Source organism: Oncorhynchus gorbuscha, linkage group LG04 (genome assembly GCF_021184085.1).
Source record: "Oncorhynchus gorbuscha isolate QuinsamMale2020 ecotype Even-year linkage group LG04, OgorEven_v1.0, whole genome shotgun sequence".
NCBI classification, from domain to species: Eukaryota; Metazoa; Chordata; class Actinopteri; order Salmoniformes; family Salmonidae; genus Oncorhynchus; species Oncorhynchus gorbuscha.
In genome coordinates, this window is record NC_060176.1 from 33,096,091 (window position 1) to 33,118,208 (window position 22,118).

Sequence of the window (22,118 nt, forward strand, 5' to 3'; positions counted from 1 at the left end):
CCGTTCACCTACTCTGCGTCTCACAAAGACATGGCGTTTGCAAATTTGGACCCAAAAAGGACAGATATCCACCGGTCTAATGTCCATTGCTCATGTTTCTTGGCCCAAGCAAGTCTCTTCATCTTATTGATGTCCTTTCGTAGTGGTTTCTTTTCAGCAATTCGACCATGGAGGCCTGATTCACACAGTCTCCTCTGAACAGTTGATGTTGGGATGGGTCTGTTACTTGAACTCTGTGAAGCATATAATTGGGCTGCAATTTCTGAGGCTGGTAACTAATGAACTTATCCTCTGCAGCAGAGGTAACTCTGGGTCTTCCTTTTCTGTGACGGTCCTCATGAGAGCCAGTTTCATCATAGCGCTTGATGGTTTTTGCAACTGAAATATTCCGTGTTGACTGACCTTCATGTCTAAAAGTAATGACGGACTGTTGCTTCTCTTTGCTTATTTGAGCAGTTCTTGCCATAATATGGACTTGGTCTTTTACCAAATATGGCCATCTTCTGTATACCAACCCTACCTTGTCACAACACAACCGATTGGCTCAAATTAGCAAGGCACACCTGTTAACTGAAATGCATTCCAGGTGACTACCTCACAGCTGGTTGAGATAATGCTAAGAGTGTGCAAAGCTGTCATCAAGGCAAAGGTTGGCTAATTTGAAGAATTTGTATAACACTTTTTTGATTACTATGTGAATCCATGTGTGTATTTCATAGTACTGCCGTCTTCACTATTATTCTACAATGTAGAAAATAGTAAAAAATAAAATAAAGAAAAACCCTTGAATGAGTAGGTGTCAAAATTTTTGTCTAGTACCACACACACAAATATGTAAAGTGTTGGACCAATGTTTCATGGCCTGAAATAAAAGATCCAAGAAATGCACCACATGCACAAAAAGTGTATCACTCTCAAATTGTGTGCACAAATGTTTTATCACATCCCTGTTAGTAAGCATTTCATTGCTACACCGGACAGGTGTAGCATATCAAGTAGCTGTTTCAACAGCATGATCATTACACAGGTGCACCTTATGCTGGGGACAATAAAAGCCCACTCAATGCCACGTCTCAAGTTGAGGGAGCGTGCTGTTGAGTTTTCATTTATCTACCATAAGCCTTCTCCAATGTAATTTTAGAGAATTAGACAGTGCGTCCAACCAGTCTCACAACCGCAGACCACGTGTATGGCCTCGTATGGGCGAGCGGTTTGCTGATGTGAAAAGAGTGTGCCCCCTTGTGGCGGTGGGGTTATGTTATGGGCAGGCATAAGCCCCGGACGATGAACACAATTGCATTTTATCTATAGTAATTTGAATGCACGGAGATACCGTGACAAGATCAAGGCCGATTGTTGTGCTATTCATCCACCGCCATCATCTTGTGTTTCAGCATTATAACGCACAGCTCCATGTCGCAAGGACCTGTTCACAATTCCGGGAAGCCCCAGTTCTTCTATGGCCTGCATACACAACAGACATGTCACCCATTGAGGAAGTTTTGGATGCTCTGAATCGACGTGTACGACAGCGTGTTCAAGTTCCCACCAATATCGAGAATCTTTGCACAGCCACTGACGAGGAGTGGGACAAAATCCCACTGGCTACCATCAACAGACTGACCAACTGCGAAGCAGATGCCTCGCGCTGCATGAGGCAAATGGCAGTCACACTAGATACTGACTGGTTTTCTGATCCACGTCTCTACTTTAAAAAAAAAATGATATCTCTGACCAACAGATGCATACAGTGCCTTCGGGAAAGTATTCACACCGCTTTACCTTTCCCACATTTTATGTTACAGCTAGGGATGCACAATATAAATGGTAAGCACATGAGAATCGTACTATATTAGCTAAAAATGGCAACATCGGCATTGGCCCAATGTCTAGTTTAACGCCGATGTGCAAAACCAATGTCAAAGCTGACGTGCATAGGTATTTTAACGTAGGTACGTGTTGCAATGACGCCACGAAAACAGCATTCCTAACCTAGCCCACAATGCCTGCTGTGTGGATCTATTTTTAAGTCTCAAAAGGAAGATAAAAGGCCATATGAAACGTTTCTGCTGCTATTATTTCCCGATGGGAGAAAGTGAAATCGTTCAATACCACAAACCAAATTACTAATTTGAAAGTGCATCACCCCCAGACGTTCATGGAATACTTTGAACAAAAGCAGAAAAAAACTAGGTGCGCACTTCCAACAACTTAACAAGTTCAAGTCGAGCAGTGATTTGAAAGAGTAAGACAATTTCAGAAGGACAACTCAAAGATGAAATCCATTAGCGCTAAGAAAATAGAATTCATTGCCCTTGACAATCAACAATTCTCTGTCGTGGATGATGTTGGCTTTCGCCGACTGGTCAAGCACCTCGAGCCCGGCACACACTACCAAGTATGTGCGTTTATTTTTATTTTCTTCCCAGTTGTTTCCCTACCGGAGTTGCACAGTATTGGTGAAACACACATGCATGAGCTACTTGCTATGGGCGTCACTGACATTAGCTTCACAACTGACATTTAGACCAGCATGCCGAGTCACAGCACAGTGGGTCGACGAGGATTTCACACTAAGGAAAGCCACATTGTTTGAGCAAGAATGTGCTGGTTCTCATACCGCTGCTGCCATTTCAATGGCTTTTGAGAACAAGTCAAATCAAAGTTAATTTGTCATGTGAGCTGAATACAACAGGTGTAGACCGTACAGTGAAATGCTTACATACAGGCTCTAAACAATCGTTCAACGGGATGAGTAAGCTGAATGGGATGTTCAACAAGTGTGTAGTGTATGTATCCATTGTCAGATGTTTCTTGATAGGCAATGCATTTGGTAGTTGATGATTTATGATTCGACAGCCTTTTTCTAACCAGCTCGTCAAAGCAGAGTGCAAGAAGTATTGTATTAGTAGCTAACTGTATTGCTATACAAGTATTGGTCCACATTCTAGCTAGTGTCCATCACTGATACAGGAAATAGTTCCTTTCCTTGGCTCTCTACAAAAAGCTTTAGGGCCAACTGTTATATTGGTCACCTAGTAGCCAGCTAGTGGAGAACCTTGTAAACATTACAGCTAGGCCATTACAGCTGTTGTTTAGTTAGCAAGCCAGGTAGCTAGACTAACTACCTAAACTTTACCCATCAGATAACTTAAATCAGAAAAACCGCTGAATGTTAGATAGCTAGCATTGTTACAGGTACTATTTATAACTAGCTAGCTTTATTGGTGTAGGGAGTAGATTAGCTAGCCTCCAGTATTGCCGCTAAACTCTGTATTCATCATCCTTGATTATTCAATTCCTTTGCAGAAGGAGAAGGAGAGTGGATCTCCGGTCTCTTAGCCCTCCCACTCCTACGGGGGGCAGCTCCCGCTCTGCCTTGTCCAAGCTCTTCTCTGTCCTGGCACCCCAGTGTTGGAACCAGGTTCCCTCTGAAGAGGAGACATCTGCCCATCTTTCAAAAACATCTGAAGCCCTACCTCTTCGAAGAGTAAATTAAATAATCCTACCGCACCCCTTCCATCTTGTGCATGTCCAAGCTCGCCGTTAGCCAGTAAGGAGCTTATCCCACAAACTCTTAGCTTACTGTAGGCAAGCTGGAACTGCGAGTAACCATTGTTTTATTAAGGGCTGCACTAGTGGGAAGGCTTCTCTCATCTATCCATGACCCTGCACCAGCTGGGCTTCGTCATGGGGGGCAGAGCCACAGTTCCCCCCGGTGGCTTGGATGCGCATAGAGCTAACGAGAGAGAAAGTCGTTTGAGCCTCTGTCAGATTCGCCTCCGTTAGCAACTTGCAAAACTGGAGGTCCTCGTCCCAAGCACATGATGCATAGAAGGCAAGAATCCGTTCTTGCAATCTTAGAACCGCAAACACAAGAATGTGGAGAGCAAGCATGCTGACCTAGGTCCAGTTTGGATAGGATATCAGTTGTTGCGGCTGATGCCTGGCAATGATGAGCACTGTAAAGAACACTATAACCACAAGGCCGAAACGCATTAGCTTAGCTAGCAGTTATCCAGAGGTGTGCTGTAGCTAAATAATCAGTTATCAGTATCGGTTTTTTTGGCAAGGAAAACATTGGTATCGGCCAAAAATGTTATATCGGTGCGTTCCTAGTTAAACCCTTCTTCTAAAATGGATTTAAAAAAAAAATTAATCCCAGATATCTACACACAATACCCCATAGACGACAAAGCGAAAACAGGTTAAGAAATGTATTTTTTTAAAGCAGAAAAATATCTTATTTACATAAGTATTCAGACCCTTTGCTACGAGACTCGATCTTGAGCTCAGGTCATCATGTTTCCATTGATCATCCTTGAGGTTTCTACAAACCTGGAGTCCACCTGTGGTAAATTCAATTAATTGGATAGGATACATACATACACATACATACGAGCTCCGAGACAGGATTGAGTCGAGGCACAGAACTGGGAAGGTGTACCAAAACATATATGCAGCATTGAAGGTCCCTGAGATCACAGGGGCCTCAATCATTCTTAAATGAAGAAGTTTGGAATCACAAGACTCTTCCATCGACCTGGCCACCCGGCCAAACTGAGCAATCGGGGGAGAAAGGCATTGGTCAGGGAGGTGACTAAGAACCCGATGGTCACTCAGACAGAGCTCTAGAGTTCCTTTGTGGAGATAAGAGAACCTTCCAGAAGGACAACTATTTCTGTAGCACTCCATCAATTAGGACTTTATGGTAGAGTGGCCAGACAGAAGACACATGACAGCCCGCTTGGAGTTTGCCAAAAGGTACCTAAAAGACTGACCATGAGAAAAAAGATTGGTCTGACGAAACCAAGATTGAACTCTTTGGCCTGGATGCCAAGTGTCACATCTGAAGGAAACCTGGCACCATCCCTCCGGTGAAGCATGGTGGTGGCAGCATCATGCTTTGGGGACGTTTTTCAGCGGCAGGGACTGGGAGACTAGTCAGGATCGAAGGAAAGATGAACAGAGCAAAGTACAGAGAGATCCTTGATGAAAACCTGCTCCAGAGCGCTCAGGACCTCAGACTGGGGCGAAGATTCCCCTTCCAACAGGACCAGCCCTAAGCACACAGCCAAGACAACGCAGGAGTCTCTGAATGTCCTTGAGTGTCCCAGCCATAGCCCGGACTTGAACTCGATGGAACATCTCTGGAGAGACATAAAAATAGCTATGAAGCAACGCTCCCCATCCAACCTGACAGAGCTTGAGAGAATCTGCAGAGAAGAATGGGAGAAACTCCCAAAATTCAGGTGTGCCAAGCTTGCAGCGTCATACCCAAGAGGAGTTGAGGCTTTAATCTCTGTCAAAAGTGCTTCAACAAAGTACTAAGTAATGGGTCTGAATATTTATGTAAACGTTATATTTTTCTTTGTTATATATTAGCAAAAATGTCTAAACCCGTTTTTGCTTTGTCATTATGGGGTACTGTGTGTAAATTGAGTGGGGGGAAAAAACTATTTTATACATTTTAGAATAAGATTGTAATGTAACAAAATGTGGAAAAAGTCAAGGGGTCTGAATACTTTCCGAATGCACTGCATGAAATGCGTTAATTACACTGTTAGAACGTTCCAATCAGAATGACTGCTCGTGAGCTTGAAGGAGGATCCCTAGAGGCCCAGTGGTTCTAGTGTTAAGAAATAATCATTTAGAGTATCTGTTAACTAAATATTACAATTATAACCACAAAAAAACTGCAAATAAGGAAGTAAATACAAAAAACTTGTTCGGTTTACCTTCTAAAGCTTATCTTTAAGTTGTACTCATCTATGGCCGTGGATACGAATGCAGAAGTGTTTGTGCTGAAGCACCACAAGCTCACAAATAAACAAGGGTTGAATGAGATTAATGAAACTTCATCTCAAAGTAAATCTGAAACGGCACTGTTGACAAGTTCACAAAATATGTACTAGCATGCAGTCCATAATGTCACCACTAGACGTCAGCATTTGTATGGAGTAGATTCACTACAGTGCCTTACAGTCAATGTAAAACAGTCATGTAAAGAAACATTATGACAACCTGGCAATGAGAGCTTGTTATGACAAGCACACGCTACCTGTTCATTACGAGAATGTTTTCTTATTGAAATCAATATCAATTACAGTTTTATTCAATACAAAATGTATTTTCTATATATTTCAGCTACAAATGGCATGCGCTGATGACTGAAAACATCCATGCAGGAAAATGTTTGCAGCACTGATTTCAGTCACACACACACGTTCTAATTTAGCTAGCTAGCTAACAAACAAAATTATCTCATCATGAATGTAAGCACATGGCCTGAAAGATAGCTCTTCACCAACTGTCTTGCTTTTTTTGCAGATTGCATATTTTGTGTCAAGGATGCGTAGGTGTTCACTTTGGCGACCGCATATAAGTACAAATTGATAGCTATCTAGCTAGGCTAAATACATTACTGGCTAGCTATGCGTGCATGTGATGAAGACAGGTCCACTGCTTGCTTGGTGAAGTGTACTTTGATTATTTACTTATTCAACTACAGTGTCGCTGGCAAGCTACTCACCGTCAAACCACCATGCCAACTTTCTCTCACGTTGTAACTTACGGGCTGAATGATGTTCAATGAGCAGCTTGTAGAGCGCCCTGAAGCAACCATTGAAAAATTACAAAAAATGAGCAGACGTATTTGTTCATTATATGTACTCTACAATTCAAAAGTTTGGGGTCACTTATTTTTGAAAGAAAAGCTCATTCTTTGTCCATTAAAATAACATCAAATTGATCCGAAATACAGTGTAGACATTGTTAATGTTGTAAATACCCATTGTAGCTGGAAACGGCAGATTTGAATGAAATATCTACATAGGCGTACAGAGGCACATTATCAGCAACCATTACTCCTGTGTTCCAATGGCACGTTGTGTTAGCTAATCCAAAGGTATCATTTTAAAAAGGCTAATTGATCATTAGAAAACTCTTTTGCAATTATGTTAGCACAGCTGAAAACTGTTGTCCTGATTAAAGAAGCAATAAAACTGGCCTTCTTTAGACTAGTTGAGTATCTGGAACATCAGCATTTGTGGGTTCGATTACAGGCTCAAAACAAAGAACTTTCTTCTGAGACTCATCAGTCCATTCTTGTTCTGAAAAATGAAGGCTATTCCATTTGAGAAATTGCCAAGAAACTGAAGATCTCGTACAACTCTGTGTACTAGTCCCTTCACAGAACAGCGCAAACTGGCCCTAACCAGAATAGAAAGAGTGGGAGGCCCCGGTGCACAACTGAGCAAGAGGACAAGTACATTAGAGTGTCTAGTTTGAGAAACAGATGCCTCAACTGGCAGCTTCACTAAATAGTACCCGCAAAACAAGTCTTCTTTGCCATCGTTTCCGTGCCTTTACGGAGCGTGCACCCTCAGTTTAGGGACCTTTGAGGGTCTCTGTTGGGATATCCTGGCTTTTGGAGAGCATGTTGCGATACGGAGTTTACCATCGTGAAATACAGAACAGGTAATTGAAAGAGAACAAGGTTATTTACACAACCCCAGTTCTCTGATATTATGAGTGAAATATTTCACCGCACTTCCCTGATCGCAAGACGCATGTTTGAAAAAAATATGGCAGTGAGCACGAGAGTGGCGTCTTTATACAGGGTGAGGGCGCACCATAGTCGCTGCTCTTCAGGTCTGTGTCAAACAGACACTTGTGATTGGTTTCTTCGAGTTATGGGAATGAAATCCCACTGAAATACGTCACTCATAATATCAGAGAACTGGGGTTAATGTAAGCAGTAGAGTTAGAAGTTGATGTGCTCACCTTCTCCAGACTTAGCAGGTTGATCTCAGACTGTAGTCTGATCTCAGGGCGAATGCTCTGCTGCTCCCGAAACTGCTGGTATTCCTTCTCCAACAGCTTGTATTTGTTCTCTGCATCCAGCATCTACAACAGAAGAACTTACTATGAGGAGCGAAACAGAAAATTATTATTCCTCATCACTACCAATTATGTCATGTGTTACACATATAGGGCAACATTTTTATAGCGTAAAGTGCAAAACTTACCACAAAACTCAACCTCAATCTCGCAATGTAATTTAAATTTAAACTCAACAATGTGTGTTATAAAGAGACTACTATATGTATTGCTCAGTTTACTAAACACCCAAAGGCTTAACTGTCAGTGTTACATTTTAACAACCTTACAACTGCTCTGACTAAAACGGAGAACAGGAGAGTAGCTCATGACTTGGCTAGGAGCGTGACCCACAAACGAGAACAATACATTATACTGTAACAACTTTCATTGATAGCCGTGAGTCCTATGCAATGCTTCCACTGACTAATAAACAAGTGCCAGATTCCTCAAAATCATAGGAGCCTAGCTGGTGTTTGCTGATATCTAAATCCCCAGAGAAATTGAGATTGTACGGTTCTCAATGTTATCCTGTCTGTCTTTTAGACAAGGTAGGCGGAAGAGCAACAAACCCCACACACAATGCCTGGTATTCTGTGCTGGAAGGCAGGGTGGATATATCCAGGCCTGATAAACGGGCTCTGGTGTGTGCCGACAGAGGACGACAAATGTATGTTTACACATTCCTGACATGGGGAGACAAGATATAGAGCAGCGTGGCAGGCTGGCTAGCAGATTTCACTGCACTGCCTTCTTTCCGCATGTCAGAAACCTACTTTGCTTGATTTGTTATGGCCGGAGAGTCCAGATATTTTCTGGGAAAATGAGACGGCAGACAACTATTTCAGTAAGTGGGTTTGTCTGTGAGGAGGACAAGGGAGAGATTCTAGCGAAAATAATGCACATTTTCTTCTTCACTGTAAAATATCCAGAGCATACTGGGGGGGTGGAGTGGGACTGGAAAGAACCGACATCTCATTGCATACTGTAGCCTACATACCATAGGTTGGCCTACATGAGTAAAGCGGGGGGGGCTGGTTTCTCTCCTTAACATTGAAAAAGCACTAAGGACTATATCTGGACTAAATCAAACTCGATATTTTAAAATGAAGAAAAACTGAGCCAATTTCACAGCTTGAATCCCTGCTTTAGCCTGCTCTTCAAGGTGTATTATGTATAAGTTCACACACATGGCTGCTGCTGAACTCCTTCCGCTATTCTGATCATTTTGACAATCTACTATCGAGCAGAACACATTCGTGACACATGGAAATCAAACAAGGGAGTATGTGATACATTTTCCAGAACTTGAACATGCTATCACCTCTCATTCTGTAATGAAATAAATATACATATTTTGCCTTCATTTAACCAGGTAAGTCATTGAGACTGGGGGAATTTTTTTTTGGTATTTAATAAATGCTAAAGGCCAGGTCTGTTCTACTACAGAACCATGCAATGCATCGGGTGTGTTAGGCCTGAGAAAACAGCAGATCGGGGTTGGATGGTCACGGCTAGTCAGATATTGATGGTATCCTCGGAAACTGCAAGAGGCAAGTGGTGTCCGTCTGACCCGTGCTGCTTTCTTCTCTCTTTTTTTGTCCATTTCACAATGTCCACCGGGGGATGACATGGCCCATTGACCTCGTGGTCAATGGTCACCCCAGGACCCTCATCTCCTCCCAAGGTGGGTATTGAGCGGGCCAGCCTATCATTCCTTCCCCAGTCCAGCGCCCTGACGCCTACCTGCTGTTGCTGCCTGCCCCGCTCCTCCTCCAGCTGTCTGACCCTTGACCTCTCCAGATCCACCTGGTGAGTGCAGTCCTCGCGGAGCCGCCGGCCGCTCTCCTGCAGCTTGCACATGCTTAACTCGTGCTCAGCCCGCATCTCTCTCTGCAAGCGCTGCATCTGAAAGCACAAGCAGTGATGGGGTTAATAATACAGGTTTGAGCAAGGATCCACACCCTCGTAACGCTAAAGGTATGCAGAGTGAAATGTATTATTGGGATGTACAGGTAACTGCCAAACTGCCCAAAAAAAGTAAACGAGAGTTCTGTTATGGTGTGGGTGTTATGGTGTCCATTTTCCTGGTATGGTTTAGGTCCATTCAATCCCTTAGAAGGCAAGATAATAACCAGCTGTCCGAGTGATCACCTTCAACCTATGGTGAATCATTTCTATCCTGATGCAGTATTTCCCGAGGATTTGTTTTTGCAGCAAAGTTCACGGGGGGGGGGGGGGGGGGGCATTCTCTCCGACCAACAATTTGAGGGCCCCCTTCCCCCCTTGGCCACAGAGAAAATGTTTCAAAGCTAATTCCAGGCCTCCCGAGTGACACAGTGGTCTAACGGGAGGGTTTGGCCAGCAGGGATGTCCTTGTCGTATAGCGCACTAGCAACTCCTGTGGCGGGCCGGGCACAGTGCACGCTGACATGGTCACCAGGTGTATGTGTTTCCTCTGTCACATTGGGGCATTGTGTCAAGAAGCAGTGTGGCTTGGTTGTGTTTCAGAGGACGCACGGCTCTCGACCTTCGCCTCCCCCGAGTCCGTACGGGAGTTGCAGCAATGAAACAAGACTAACTACCAAATTGGATACCACGAAATTAGGGAGAAAAAGGAGAAAATTTAAATACTAAACATTTTAATAAAAAATATAAATAAATCAAGATAAAGAGGCTAATTCCATGCAATTATACACATTTTGCCATGGGGCTGAGAGAAAATGTGGAGTTTTAAAGCTAGTTTCCTATCCAGTGTATGTGACAAAACAGATAGAATCATGTATAATAATTTTTTCTGCAGTGCTACACATTTTGCCATGGCTCATGCCGTGCTCTTATGCTAGCCGAGTGACAAACATAACAAAATCAAATGGGAGCCCCATCAGTCTCGGCGCCAGGATAGTGATTAATGGGGCAGTTGAAATCAGCGAGGGTGGCATAATTTTTTGGGGTTCCTGCATTGGACTTATTGAATTCTGCTTATATCACACTGTACCAAAATAAACAATGTTCAAATGCTGAGACTCCGAGATCATTGAGTGCTTTAGAAGTGACAGGTTGGCACGAAATCTGTAGCCCATCTCCGCTGCGCTGTATCAGCACAACGGACAGCGCAAGGTTGTTTTGGTAATGAATATAGATAGGTGAATTACCCAATTACAAACAGCCTATGTGAATGCAGCCGTACACACAGCTGTCTTACCAAAATAATGCAAACTAAATGCTGAAAGTAGTAGCCAACAAAAATACTGAATTGCAGTTTGGCTTAGAATACAGACAACTGCTAATGTGAACAAATGCGAACAGAACAAAACAGCGGTACCAAGTAGTAGGCCTAATAAATTAAATATCAGATTGATAAAGGAATGACACAATCTATATTTAGGCTACTTAAAATGAACAACAAACCAACGCAGTAAACAAAAGGCGAATGGTTTCACATCTAGAAAGACTCTGGGTCAAGGGCACAAAGGTCCTCCAGCAGTTGGCTGTTGTGTTTGCTAAATCGTTCTGACATTTCACCAATGACAGCATTTGCACTGCACTATGCCCAAATGACTTCGAACTCTGTCACACCTCAGCTTCTCGATGCACTCCAACGCACTGCGGATGCCAGTGTAGATCCGTTGCTTTTGCCTCGAGTGTAATTTGTTTGGAGGATCGAGAAGACTGAGGATACCGTGCACCATGGTGGCTACAAACTTCAAGCCTGGCTCGGTCACCGCCTTCAGCAGCCCTGTAGCCTCAAGTCTTACTTTGTGTTGTACGAACCCGTGCATTCGATGTCAGAGGAACTTCACAACGCTGTCACAACTTTAAACAACCACTGACACAGTAGCGAGGTGTCCGGCCCACCTTTGATCCATTAGCCTTTTCACGGTTTCTCCAGTACACAGGGCAGCCAACTGTTGTTTTCTTTAAGAACTAGTGAGTCACAGACGTAAAAAGTCCTACAGTGCATTCTCAGACATTGCCTGAATGACCACTAAGGGAAGCTTGTTTTTTCCTGCTTTTTATGGAAACCCAAAAGGAGTCATACCTAACTGCCCCGGTGGCTTTCCATTGCCCACCAACACATAGGTGCTCTGTCCATTTTGCTGACACAGTGAAGGGGAGATACAGATTTTGTGCCAACCTGCCACTCGATCATTTGAACTTTTTTGCTATTTTCATAGAAGAACATGAAACTGAGGGGTCCTCTTCCACCCCCTAGCGGAGCTGGGTCCGAGCTCCACACATGACATTTTGGGAATTTTAGATTGTCAAGGACTGATTAGTTTATATTTTGGGAATTGTTAATTGTCAAAAATATATAGCTCCATTATCTTCTCTACATATCTGTATCTGTACATATCTGGGATAGTTGCACTACGTAGAATACAGTCATTTAAAGTGTATCGATACCGGCTTCATCAGTGAGGTGACTACAGGGTGCCTATTAGGCAGTCAGATTGCATCCAGTGCATGTGCAGTTTCACATTTGTAAGACTATACATACAGTGCATTACACTGTGCGTCCTGCGCTCTCCTTGAAATGTTTACATTTACAAAAATATTTAATAAACCAACCTCCATTTCTGCATGGCCTAGATGCTTCTCTCTCTTCTCCAGGTCAGCCAGAATCTTCTGAAGCTGCTCCTCCAAGATGTTGTACTCTACCTCCTGGAAAGACATCACACAAGGCACATCTGTCACCATAAGAAAGGTAGTATAATGCTCCGGAGTGAAGTTTCCCCTAGGTACAGATCTAGGATCATCTTCCCCTTGCCCAATCAAACCCTTAACCATTACTGGGAGGGGGATGCAAAACTGACCCAGGATCAGCATCTAGAGGCAACGTCAACCTACTCCTAGAATAATACATTTACAGTGTACCTTTTTTCTGACCAGAGACTCGCGCTCCCGATCCCTCTTCTTCCATTCCTCGGCCAACGCCTGCATATGGCCCAGCTCTTTCTTCTTCAGCTGAGGACGTTGAGCACGCACACACACGTTTGTACCAAAACAAAAAGGCATCAATGGAATTGCTACAATAACACATTCACTGCAGTATAGCCACCTGGTCATCAAAGAGATCCTCCTGCATCTCCTTCCACATCTCCAGCTCCAGGGCAGCCCTGTACTCCAGCGTCTCGCGGGGCTCGGTGGGGACTCTGCCTGCACTGCTGGGAGGAGCTGGTCGCAGAGCTGGCACCGTCTTTTGTGCCACAGAATACCCATTCTGTCACAATACAAGATCATGTTATTTACTATGATCTAAAAAGGCCAAACAGATCCTGATCTGCCCTTCTACTGCGAGACAACTTTATAAATATGGGCCCTGACCAGTCCCGTATACACAAAGTATCTCAAAGTAGAAGTAGTGCCCTTTTAAAATTATAATGAATCTGATTACATGGGCAGGGAAGACCTGATCCTAGAACAGCACCCACTAAGATGATTTATGAATGTGCCCTGGTCATTCTACTTGGTCTCTCACTACAGCTCAAATGGTGAATTACAGTATTAGTGGTGCACAAATCTAAAAGCATCAACTTGTGTAAAAACATACAGCATGTACCACATTGTACCTGGGAGGACTCAGACATGACGATATCTTGGACTTTGACTAAACCAAGGTTCTCCAGGGTTGTGACGTAGCACAGCTCAGCCACCTTTTCACTGGGCCTGTAGAAGGAGACACACGCAAGTTGTTTCACACCGTACTAACATTAGCTCAACCAAGCAGTCAAGAGGCAGTCAAGGGTGCCATCTAGCAAGCATACATAGAACTGCAGCCACACATGACTACTACTGATGATAATATCTTCCAAGAGTCTATATGTAGCATGCCCAGTCCCTGCCGCTGAAATCCCTTGGGCCTTTATGACTGGGATCCTCTCGGAGAAGGTCTGCCTCCAGTGCTGCTGGCCCATGGGGCCCAGGAAGCGGCTCTTCTCTGCAGTCAGGAGGTGGGACAGCTGTATGCTGGCCGTGCCCAGGAGAATGTCTCTGGAGCTGGTATTTTTGTTCCACACCTCCACCACTAGGGGCACCCTACACCAAGGAGAAAAATCCATTAACAGGGGAAAGGGGGATACCTAGTCAGTTGTACATCTGAATGCATTCAACTGAAATATGTCGTCCGCATTTAACCCATCAGAGGTGTGAATCAGGTGTTCAGAGGGCTGCCTTAAATCAACATCCACGTCATCGGAGTCTGGGGAACAGTGGGTTAACTGCCTTTCTCAGGGGCAGCTCAGGGATTTGATCCAGCAACCTTTCGTCTATTGGCCCATCAACCCCTACCCGCCAGGCTACCTGCCGTCCAAGCACAGTGGGACTAGAATCTCTGGTGGGCTCCAGGGTGAAGTTTCCCTTTGGTACAGATCTAGAATCAGCTTCACCTCCCACAATCCTAACAACCATTAGTGGAGAAAACTGACCAAAGATCAGTAATTAGGGGCAAATTCACCCCTTCTCCTTGTGGCCATACATAGTCTGATTGTCTGAACACACCAGAATGGTGGCCCGATTATTCAGTCATATGTGATTTTGTATAGATAAATCCCTCTTAAAAAGGTGTACATTAATGGGTATTTACAGTGTCTTGGGAAAATATTCAGACCCCTTGACTTTTTCCACATTTTGTTACGTTACAGCCTTATTCTGAAATGTATTAAATATCACACCCCCCCAACCTACAAACAATACCCCATAATGACAAACCAAAACCGGTTAGATTTTTTTGGTGCTAATTTAATAAACTTTTAAAAATAAAAAATAAACATTTCCAGGATTCAGACCCTTTAGTCAGTACTTTGTTGATGCACCTTTGGAGGCGATTACAGCATCAAGTCTTCTGGGATATAAACCTACAACTTTGGCACACCTGTATTTGGGGAGTTCATCCCATTCTTCACTGCAGATCCTCTCCTGCTCTGTCAGGTTGGTTGGGGAGTGTTTCTGCACAACTATTTTCAGGTCTCTCCAGTGATGTTTGATCAGGTTCAAGTCCGGGCTCAGGCAAGGCCACTCAAGGACATTCAGAGACTAGTCCAGAAGCCACTCCTGAGTTGTCTTGGCTGTGTGCTTAGGGTCGTTTTCCTGCTGGAAGGTTAAACTTAGCCCCAGTCGGAGGTCCTGAGCGCTCTGAAACAGGTTTTCATCAAGGATCTCTCTGTACTTTCCTCTATTCATCTTTGCCTCGATCCAGACTAGACGCCCAGTCCCTGCCGCTGAAGAACATCCCCACAGCATGATGCTGCCACCATAATCCTTCACCGTAGTGATGGTGCCAAGTTTCCTCCAGACGTGACACTTGGCATTCAGGTCATCACACTAGAGAATATTGTTGCTCATGGTCTGAGAGTCTTTAGGTGCCTTTTGGCAAACTCCCAAGAGAACTGTCTGGGCACCCTACCATAAAAGGCCTAATTGGTAGAGTGCTGCAGAGATGGTTGTCCTTCTGGGAGGTTCTCAAATCTCCAGAGCTCTGTCAGAGTGACCATCAGGTTCTTGGTCACCTCCCTGAAGGCCCTTCTTCCCCGATTGCTCAGTTTGGCCGGGCGGCCAGCTCTAGGGAGAGACTTGTGGTTCCAAACTATTTCCATTTAAGAATGATGGAGGCCACTGTGTTCTTGGAGACCTTCAATGCTGCAGAAATGTTTTGGTGCCCTTCCCCAGATCTGTGCCTCAACACAATCCTGTCTCGGAGCGCTACGGACAATTCCTCCAACCTAATGACTTGGTTTTTGCTTTGACATGAACTGTCAACTGTGGGACCTTATATAAAAAAGTGTGTGCCTTTCCAAATCATGTCCAATCAATTGAATTTACCACAGGTGGACCTCCAGGTTTGTAGAAACCTCTCAAGGATCAATAGAAACAGAATGCACCTGGAGCTCAAGTTCGAGTCTCATAGCAAAGGGTCTGAACACTTATTTAGATAAAGATATCAGTTTCTTTTTAATCCATTTTCCAAAAATTTCTAAAAACCTGTTTTCGCTTTGTCATTATGGGTTATTGTGTGTAGATTGCTGCTTATTTTATTTAATCCATTTTAGAATAAGGCTGTAATGTAACAAACTGCAGAAAAAGTTAAGGGGTCTGAGTACTTTCCGAAGGCACTGTAAATCAAAAGAAACCTTGAGTTGTCTGATCTGTACACAACCAAAAATGAAACAAGTAGACAACCATCAACTAGCCAGTGTTTCCCAATCCTGGGTCCTCATTTATCAACCGTGCATACTAAATTTAATTAAAAATTCTGGTGCAGGTGGAGATTCTAGGATTTGCTTGCGCAGCAAATGATTGGGATTCATTAATCTGTCGCAGACAACATATAGGCATGTTTTCAATTATAAATTAGAGCCATAGACACGTGTGCTTGTGAACAAGCAACCCCACAACCCCACCTGGAATACACCCTCCATTCACCTTCTGTGGTAGCAAAAATGCTGTATGATTTGGAAATGTTGGAACTTTGGCCATGACAGTTTCGAAATGGCAAATTTGATCGGGAACGTTTAAACATTTCGCAGTGACTTAAAAACAAGTGATTTTCTATTCGAACTAGGGATGTTAATGGTTAACAATTCATCAATTAATCATACAAAAGTAAGTGAACACCCCTTCAAAATTGTGAATTCTGCTATTTCTGCCACACCCGTTGCTGCCAGGTGTAGGAGCAACAACTGCTCAGCCGAGAAGTGGTACGCCACACAAGCTCACAGAACGAGACACCGTGTGCTGTAACTCATAAAACTTTTATTTTTTTCATTATTTTTTTTTTAAATCGCCTGTCCTCTGTTGCAACACTCATTACCGAGATCCAAACTGCCTCTGGAAGCAACGTCAGCACAAGAACTGTTCGTCTGGAGCTTCATGAAATGAGTTTCCATGGCTCGAGCAACCGCACACAAGCCTAAGATCACTATGAGCAATGCCAAGCGACGGCTGGAGTGGAAAGCTCGCCGCTATTGGACTCTGGAGCAGTGGAAACGCATTCTCTGGAGAGATGACTCACGCTTCACCATCTGGTAGTCTAACGGACAAATCTGGGTTTGGCGGATGCCATGAGAACGCCATCTGCCCCAATAAATAGTGGCAACTGTAAAGTTCGGTGGAGGAGGAATAATGGTCTGGGGTTTTTCCATGGTTCAGGCTAGGCCTCTTAGTTCCATTGAAGAGAAATATTAACGCAACCGCATACATTGACATTCTAAATGATTCTGTGCTTCCTACAGGATTCTGTCCTTCCACCTGTGTGGCAAAAGTTTAGGGAAGGCCCTTTCCTGTTTCAGCATGACAAGTGTCCACATAGACTTTATGAAGAAAAGTATCTTATTTATCATAATGAGGAATGTCTTAACTTGCTTCAAAGGTAGCCTAGCCAAAATCCAAAAATAATTGGAGGCAATTATTGTTGCTATTAGATTACCTCTACATTTGAGATTTTCATCTCTGTCACATATGGAACCGCTCGCATTTGGTGTGCCGTTTACAATAGTGTTTCAGTTTTTTTTCTCCTTTAACTCTTTATTAGCTGCTTCATTACAGCAGTTACATGTTCAATAATAGGTTATAACCTTTTGACTGAGACGATGCTATGTTCATCAATAGATGATTAGGTTTATCTCCGGTCTTGGTTTTGGCTCTGAGATCAAATAGGAGAGTGACATCAGCCTATCGAACAGCAATACTGTAGCCAACCCAAAACGTAAAATAGGTTACCAGTCTATTTACTTTCGAGCACGCTTGGATATTGAATGAGCGAGATGGAAAAATGGTCGCTCGTCAGATGTGGCAGGGCTTGCGAGCTAACCAGTGACACGAGTCTACCAGACGAACTAAATTACTTCTATGCTTGTTTCAAGGCAAGTAACATTGAAGCATGCATGAGTCCATCAGCTTTTCCGGACGACTGAGTGTAAGCCTATGTAAGACCTTTAAACAGGTCAACATTCACAAGGCCAGACGGATTACTAGGACGTGTAAACCGAGCAAGTGCTGACCAACTGGCAAGTGTCTTCACTGACATTTTCAAACACTCCTTGACTGAGTCTGTAATACCAATGTTTCAAGCAGACCACCATACTCTCAGATACCCAAGAACACTAAGGTAAACTGCCTAAATTACTACAGACATGTAGCACTCACATCTGTAGCCATAAAGTGTTTTGAAAGGCTGGTCATGGTTCACAACACCATTATCCCAGAGACCATAGACCCACTCCAATTTGCATACCGCCCCAACAGATCCAATCTCTATTGCACTCCACACGACCCTTTCCAACTTGGACAAAAGGAACACCAATGTGAGAATGCTGTTCATTGACTACAGCTCAGAGTTCAACACCATTGTGCCCTCAAAGCTCATCACTAACCTAAGGACCCTGAGACTAAACACCTTCTTCTGCAACTGGATCCTGGACTTTCTGATGGTCTGCCCCTAAGTGGTAAGGGTAGGTAACAACATATCCACCACGCTGATCCTCAACACGGGGGACCCTCAGGGGTGCGTGCTCAGTCCCCTCCTGTACTTCCTGTTCACTCCTGAATGCATGGCCACGCACAAATCCAACACCATCATCAAGTTTGCCGATGACACCAACGATGAGACAGCCTATAGGGAGGTCAGAGACCTGGCCGTGTGGTGCCAGAACAACAACCTCTCCCTCAACGTGATAAAGGAGATGATTGAGGACTACAGAAAAAGGAGGACCAAGCATGCCACCATTCTCATAGACGGGGCTGCAGTGGAACTACCATGGTCTAAACATACTAAGACAGTCGTGAAGAAGGCACGACAAAACCTATTCCCCCTCAGGAGACTGAAAAGATTTGACATGGGCCCTCAGATCCTCAAAAGGTTCTACAGCTGCACCATCGAGAGCATCTGGTTGCATCACTGCCTGGTATGGCAACTGCTCGGCCTCAAGGAACTGCAGAGGGTAGTGTGTATGGCCCAGTACATTACTGGGGCCAAGCTTCCTGCCATCCATGACCTCTATACCAGGTGGTGTCAGAGGAAGGCCCTAAAAATGGTCAAACACCCCAGCCACCCTAGTCAGACTGTTCTCACTGATACCGCACGGCAAGCGGTACCGGAGTGTCAAGTCTAGGTCTAGGCTTCTACCCCAAAGCCATAAGACTCCAGCTAATCAAAATGGCTACCCAGACCCCTCTTTTACGCTGCCGCTACTGTTATTATCTATGCAGTCACTTCAATAATTCTACCTACATGTACATATTACCTCAAATACCTTGAGTAACCGGTGCCCCCACACATTGACTCTGTACCGGTAACCCCTGTATATAGCCTCGCCATTGTTATTTTACTGATGCAGTTTAATGATTTATTTAGCGATGGCTAAATGGTAGCATGCTTGGCTATTGAATGAGCAATGGCTAAATGATAGCCTAATATTTGTTGTGTAGCGGGAATAAACCAGCCCTGCAATATTATTATGATTTAGGCCTAGATAATACTAGTAAAAGAAACATATTAGACAACATGCTGCTATGCAATCTCCTTACCAACGGCAAATGCATCCGTTAACATCATTATAATTCAAAGGCATCAAACACATACATTACCCCCAAAATAATAATATTTGCTTGCAATACAATTGATCAACCACTACTAACAGGCCTGAGCTGTACATGGAGATACACACACTTTCCTCAAGTTCAAAATGTATAAAAACCAACCTTTGTGGAAACGCAAGGTTTAGAGTGTGTTTGTGTGCACGCACCTGATAAATTAGGCCCCTGGTCCTGGGGACCCTAAGGAGTGCACATTTTTTATTTTGCCCTAACACTAACACACTTGATTCAACTAACAAACTAATCAAGCAATTGATTCGATTCTGGATTTGTTAGTGCAAGGTCAAAAACACCCCTTTGGCACAATGAAACAAGTAGGCACAACAAGCCCCTAAAAGTGCATGCTTCACGTATTCCTCTAGAATGTGAAAAGACACCTGAGGAAGGTGTCCTGGACTTGGTGAGGTAGAGCGGCAAAATCAAAGGCACAGTACGACTGGGGTAGGAACACCTCCATGTTCCTCTTCACCTCCACTGGGGGGTTGGTCATGATGGGGGCGGCACTCCCGAAAAACTGGTATGCATACCTGAAACGAGAGAAAATACTTGGGTCTTTCCACGAAAAAAAAAACTGCCTTTTGCATCCCTTTGATATTTGAAGTAGAAATAGCCTGTTATATTTAAAAAAAGGTGCAATTTGCAGAAATCACTCCGCCATTTCCTGGTTGCTAAAATTCTAATAGCATGCCTAATTTCAGTTTATGTGACAAAGCAAGCAAGTGTAGAGAATAATTTTACGATTTAAACTGCTGTGGAAAAATCTTTTCAATAACCAAAAATATTGTGTTTTCAGCTGGTGTACAAAACCGAAAGTAAAAGGAAAAACTAAACTTAAGAATGGGAAGCACAGAAAGAGCACACAGAACAGATCTACCACTTCTTAGACTTGCTTTCAGAGAGAATGACGGATCTATAACTGTCTACGTTAATTTGGGCAGGGTTGCCCAAAAAGTTAAATACTGCAGCTTTAAATGAAGTTCCCTTTAAAATAGACCACATGGGAATTCAATAGATCAGATTTTTAATATGGCAGGGTTTTCCATTAGAGCCAGCTGTCGGCTAAATCAGCCGGTTAGAGACAAATTTTCCGGCTGCTATTTTCCCCCACTTCAAATTAACCAGCCTACTTTTTATTTAAAAAAAGTTTGAATTCACCAATACGTCGAGCCCTCTCCCGCTAGAATGAATGATGTGCATCTTCTAGTGATCTATTGATAAGATAGGCATTCGCATGTCAGTCACAAAGCAAATGATGACAGGGGAATGCAGTCCGCCGTCTGTCCCGCCTCCCAGGACAATTTGTATGTGCTGTGGTTGGTTGAAATCGTTATTTCATTACAGGGAGAGTATTTGTGGTAACGATGAGTCGAAATCCACAGCCACGCAGAGTCGTGGTGCATAAGCTATTTGTTGTACTTTGCTTGACAACTAGTTTATAAAAGGTGATGAACTGACTGAATAAAGTCAATCTTTGCCATTCATCAATCATGTATCTTGGCTATACAGTGCCTTCATAAAGTATTCATACCCCTTGACTTATTCCATATTTTGTGGTGTTACATTCAAAATTTCTTAAATAGGTGAGGGGGGTCCATCTACACTCAATACCCCATAATGACAAAGTGAAAACATGTTTTTTTTTTCGAAATGTTTGGCAATTTATTAAAAATTAAATACAGAAATATCTAATTTACAGAAGTATTCACACGATAGTCAATATTTTGTAGAAGCACTTACAGCGATTACAGCTGTGAGTCTTTCTGGGTACATTTCTAAGAGCTTTCCACACCTGGATTGTGCAACATTTGCCCATTAATCTTTTCAAATTCTTCAAGCTGTCAAATTGGTGGTTGATCATTGCTAGACAAACATTTTCAGGTCTGGCCATATATTTTCACATAGATTTAAATCAAAACTAACATTCACTGTCTTCTTGGTAAGCAACTCCAGTGTTGTTTTGGCCTTGTGTCTTAGGTTATTGTCCTGCTAATCTCCCAGTGCCAGTGGAAAGCAAACTGAACCAGGTTTTCCTCTAGGATTTTGCATGTGCTTAGCTCCATTATGTTGTTTTTTTTATCCTGGAGAAGTCCCCAGTCCTTAATGACTACATGCATACGAATAAACATGAAGCAGCCACCACTATGCTTGTATTGGATTTGCCCCAAACATAACACTTTCTATTCAGGACAAAAAGTTAATTGCTTTGCCACCATTTTTGCAGGATTACTTTAGTGGCTTAGTGTTTGTTTTGGAATATTTTATTCTGTACAGGCTTCCTTCTTTTCACTGTCAATTAGGTAAGTATTTTGAAGTAACTACAATGTCCTATAACTCAATGTCACCATTGGCATCATAGTGAAATCCCGAGTGGTTTCCTTCCTCTCCGGCAACTAAGTTAGAAAGGACGCCTGTATCTTTGTAGTGATACATCATCCAAAGTGTAATTAATAACTTCACCATGCTCAAAGGGATATTTAATGTCTTCTTTTTTTTATCAATAGGTGCCCTTCTTTGAGGCATTGGAAAACCTCCCTGGTCTTTGTGGGTGAATCTGTGTTTGAAATTCACTGCTTGACTGAAGGACCTTACATATAATATGTGTGTAATATGTGTGGGGTACAGAGATGAGGTAGTCATTCAAAAAT

At 43.3% G+C, this 22,118-nt stretch overlaps 1 protein-coding gene across 2 annotated transcripts in view; it reads right to left on the reverse strand.

Moving 5' to 3' along the window:
• The window catches only part of LOC124033971 (centrosomal protein of 120 kDa), an 82,924-nt gene that overhangs the window by 50,007 nt on the left and 10,799 nt on the right, over positions 1-22,118 (reverse strand). For both annotated transcript variants that reach the window (XM_046346527.1, XM_046346526.1), the window contains exons 10-17: positions 19,851-20,000; positions 13,717-13,920; positions 13,455-13,551; positions 12,944-13,105; positions 12,760-12,849; positions 12,454-12,546; positions 9,628-9,789; positions 7,786-7,908 (exon numbers count right to left, since the gene is read on the reverse strand). In XM_046346527.1, coding sequence (XP_046202483.1) covers positions 7,786-7,908; positions 9,628-9,789; positions 12,454-12,546; positions 12,760-12,849; positions 12,944-13,105; positions 13,455-13,551; positions 13,717-13,920; positions 19,851-20,000 — 1,081 coding nt within the window. The remainder of the gene's footprint in view (positions 1-7,785; positions 7,909-9,627; positions 9,790-12,453; positions 12,547-12,759; positions 12,850-12,943; positions 13,106-13,454; positions 13,552-13,716; positions 13,921-19,850; positions 20,001-22,118) is intronic.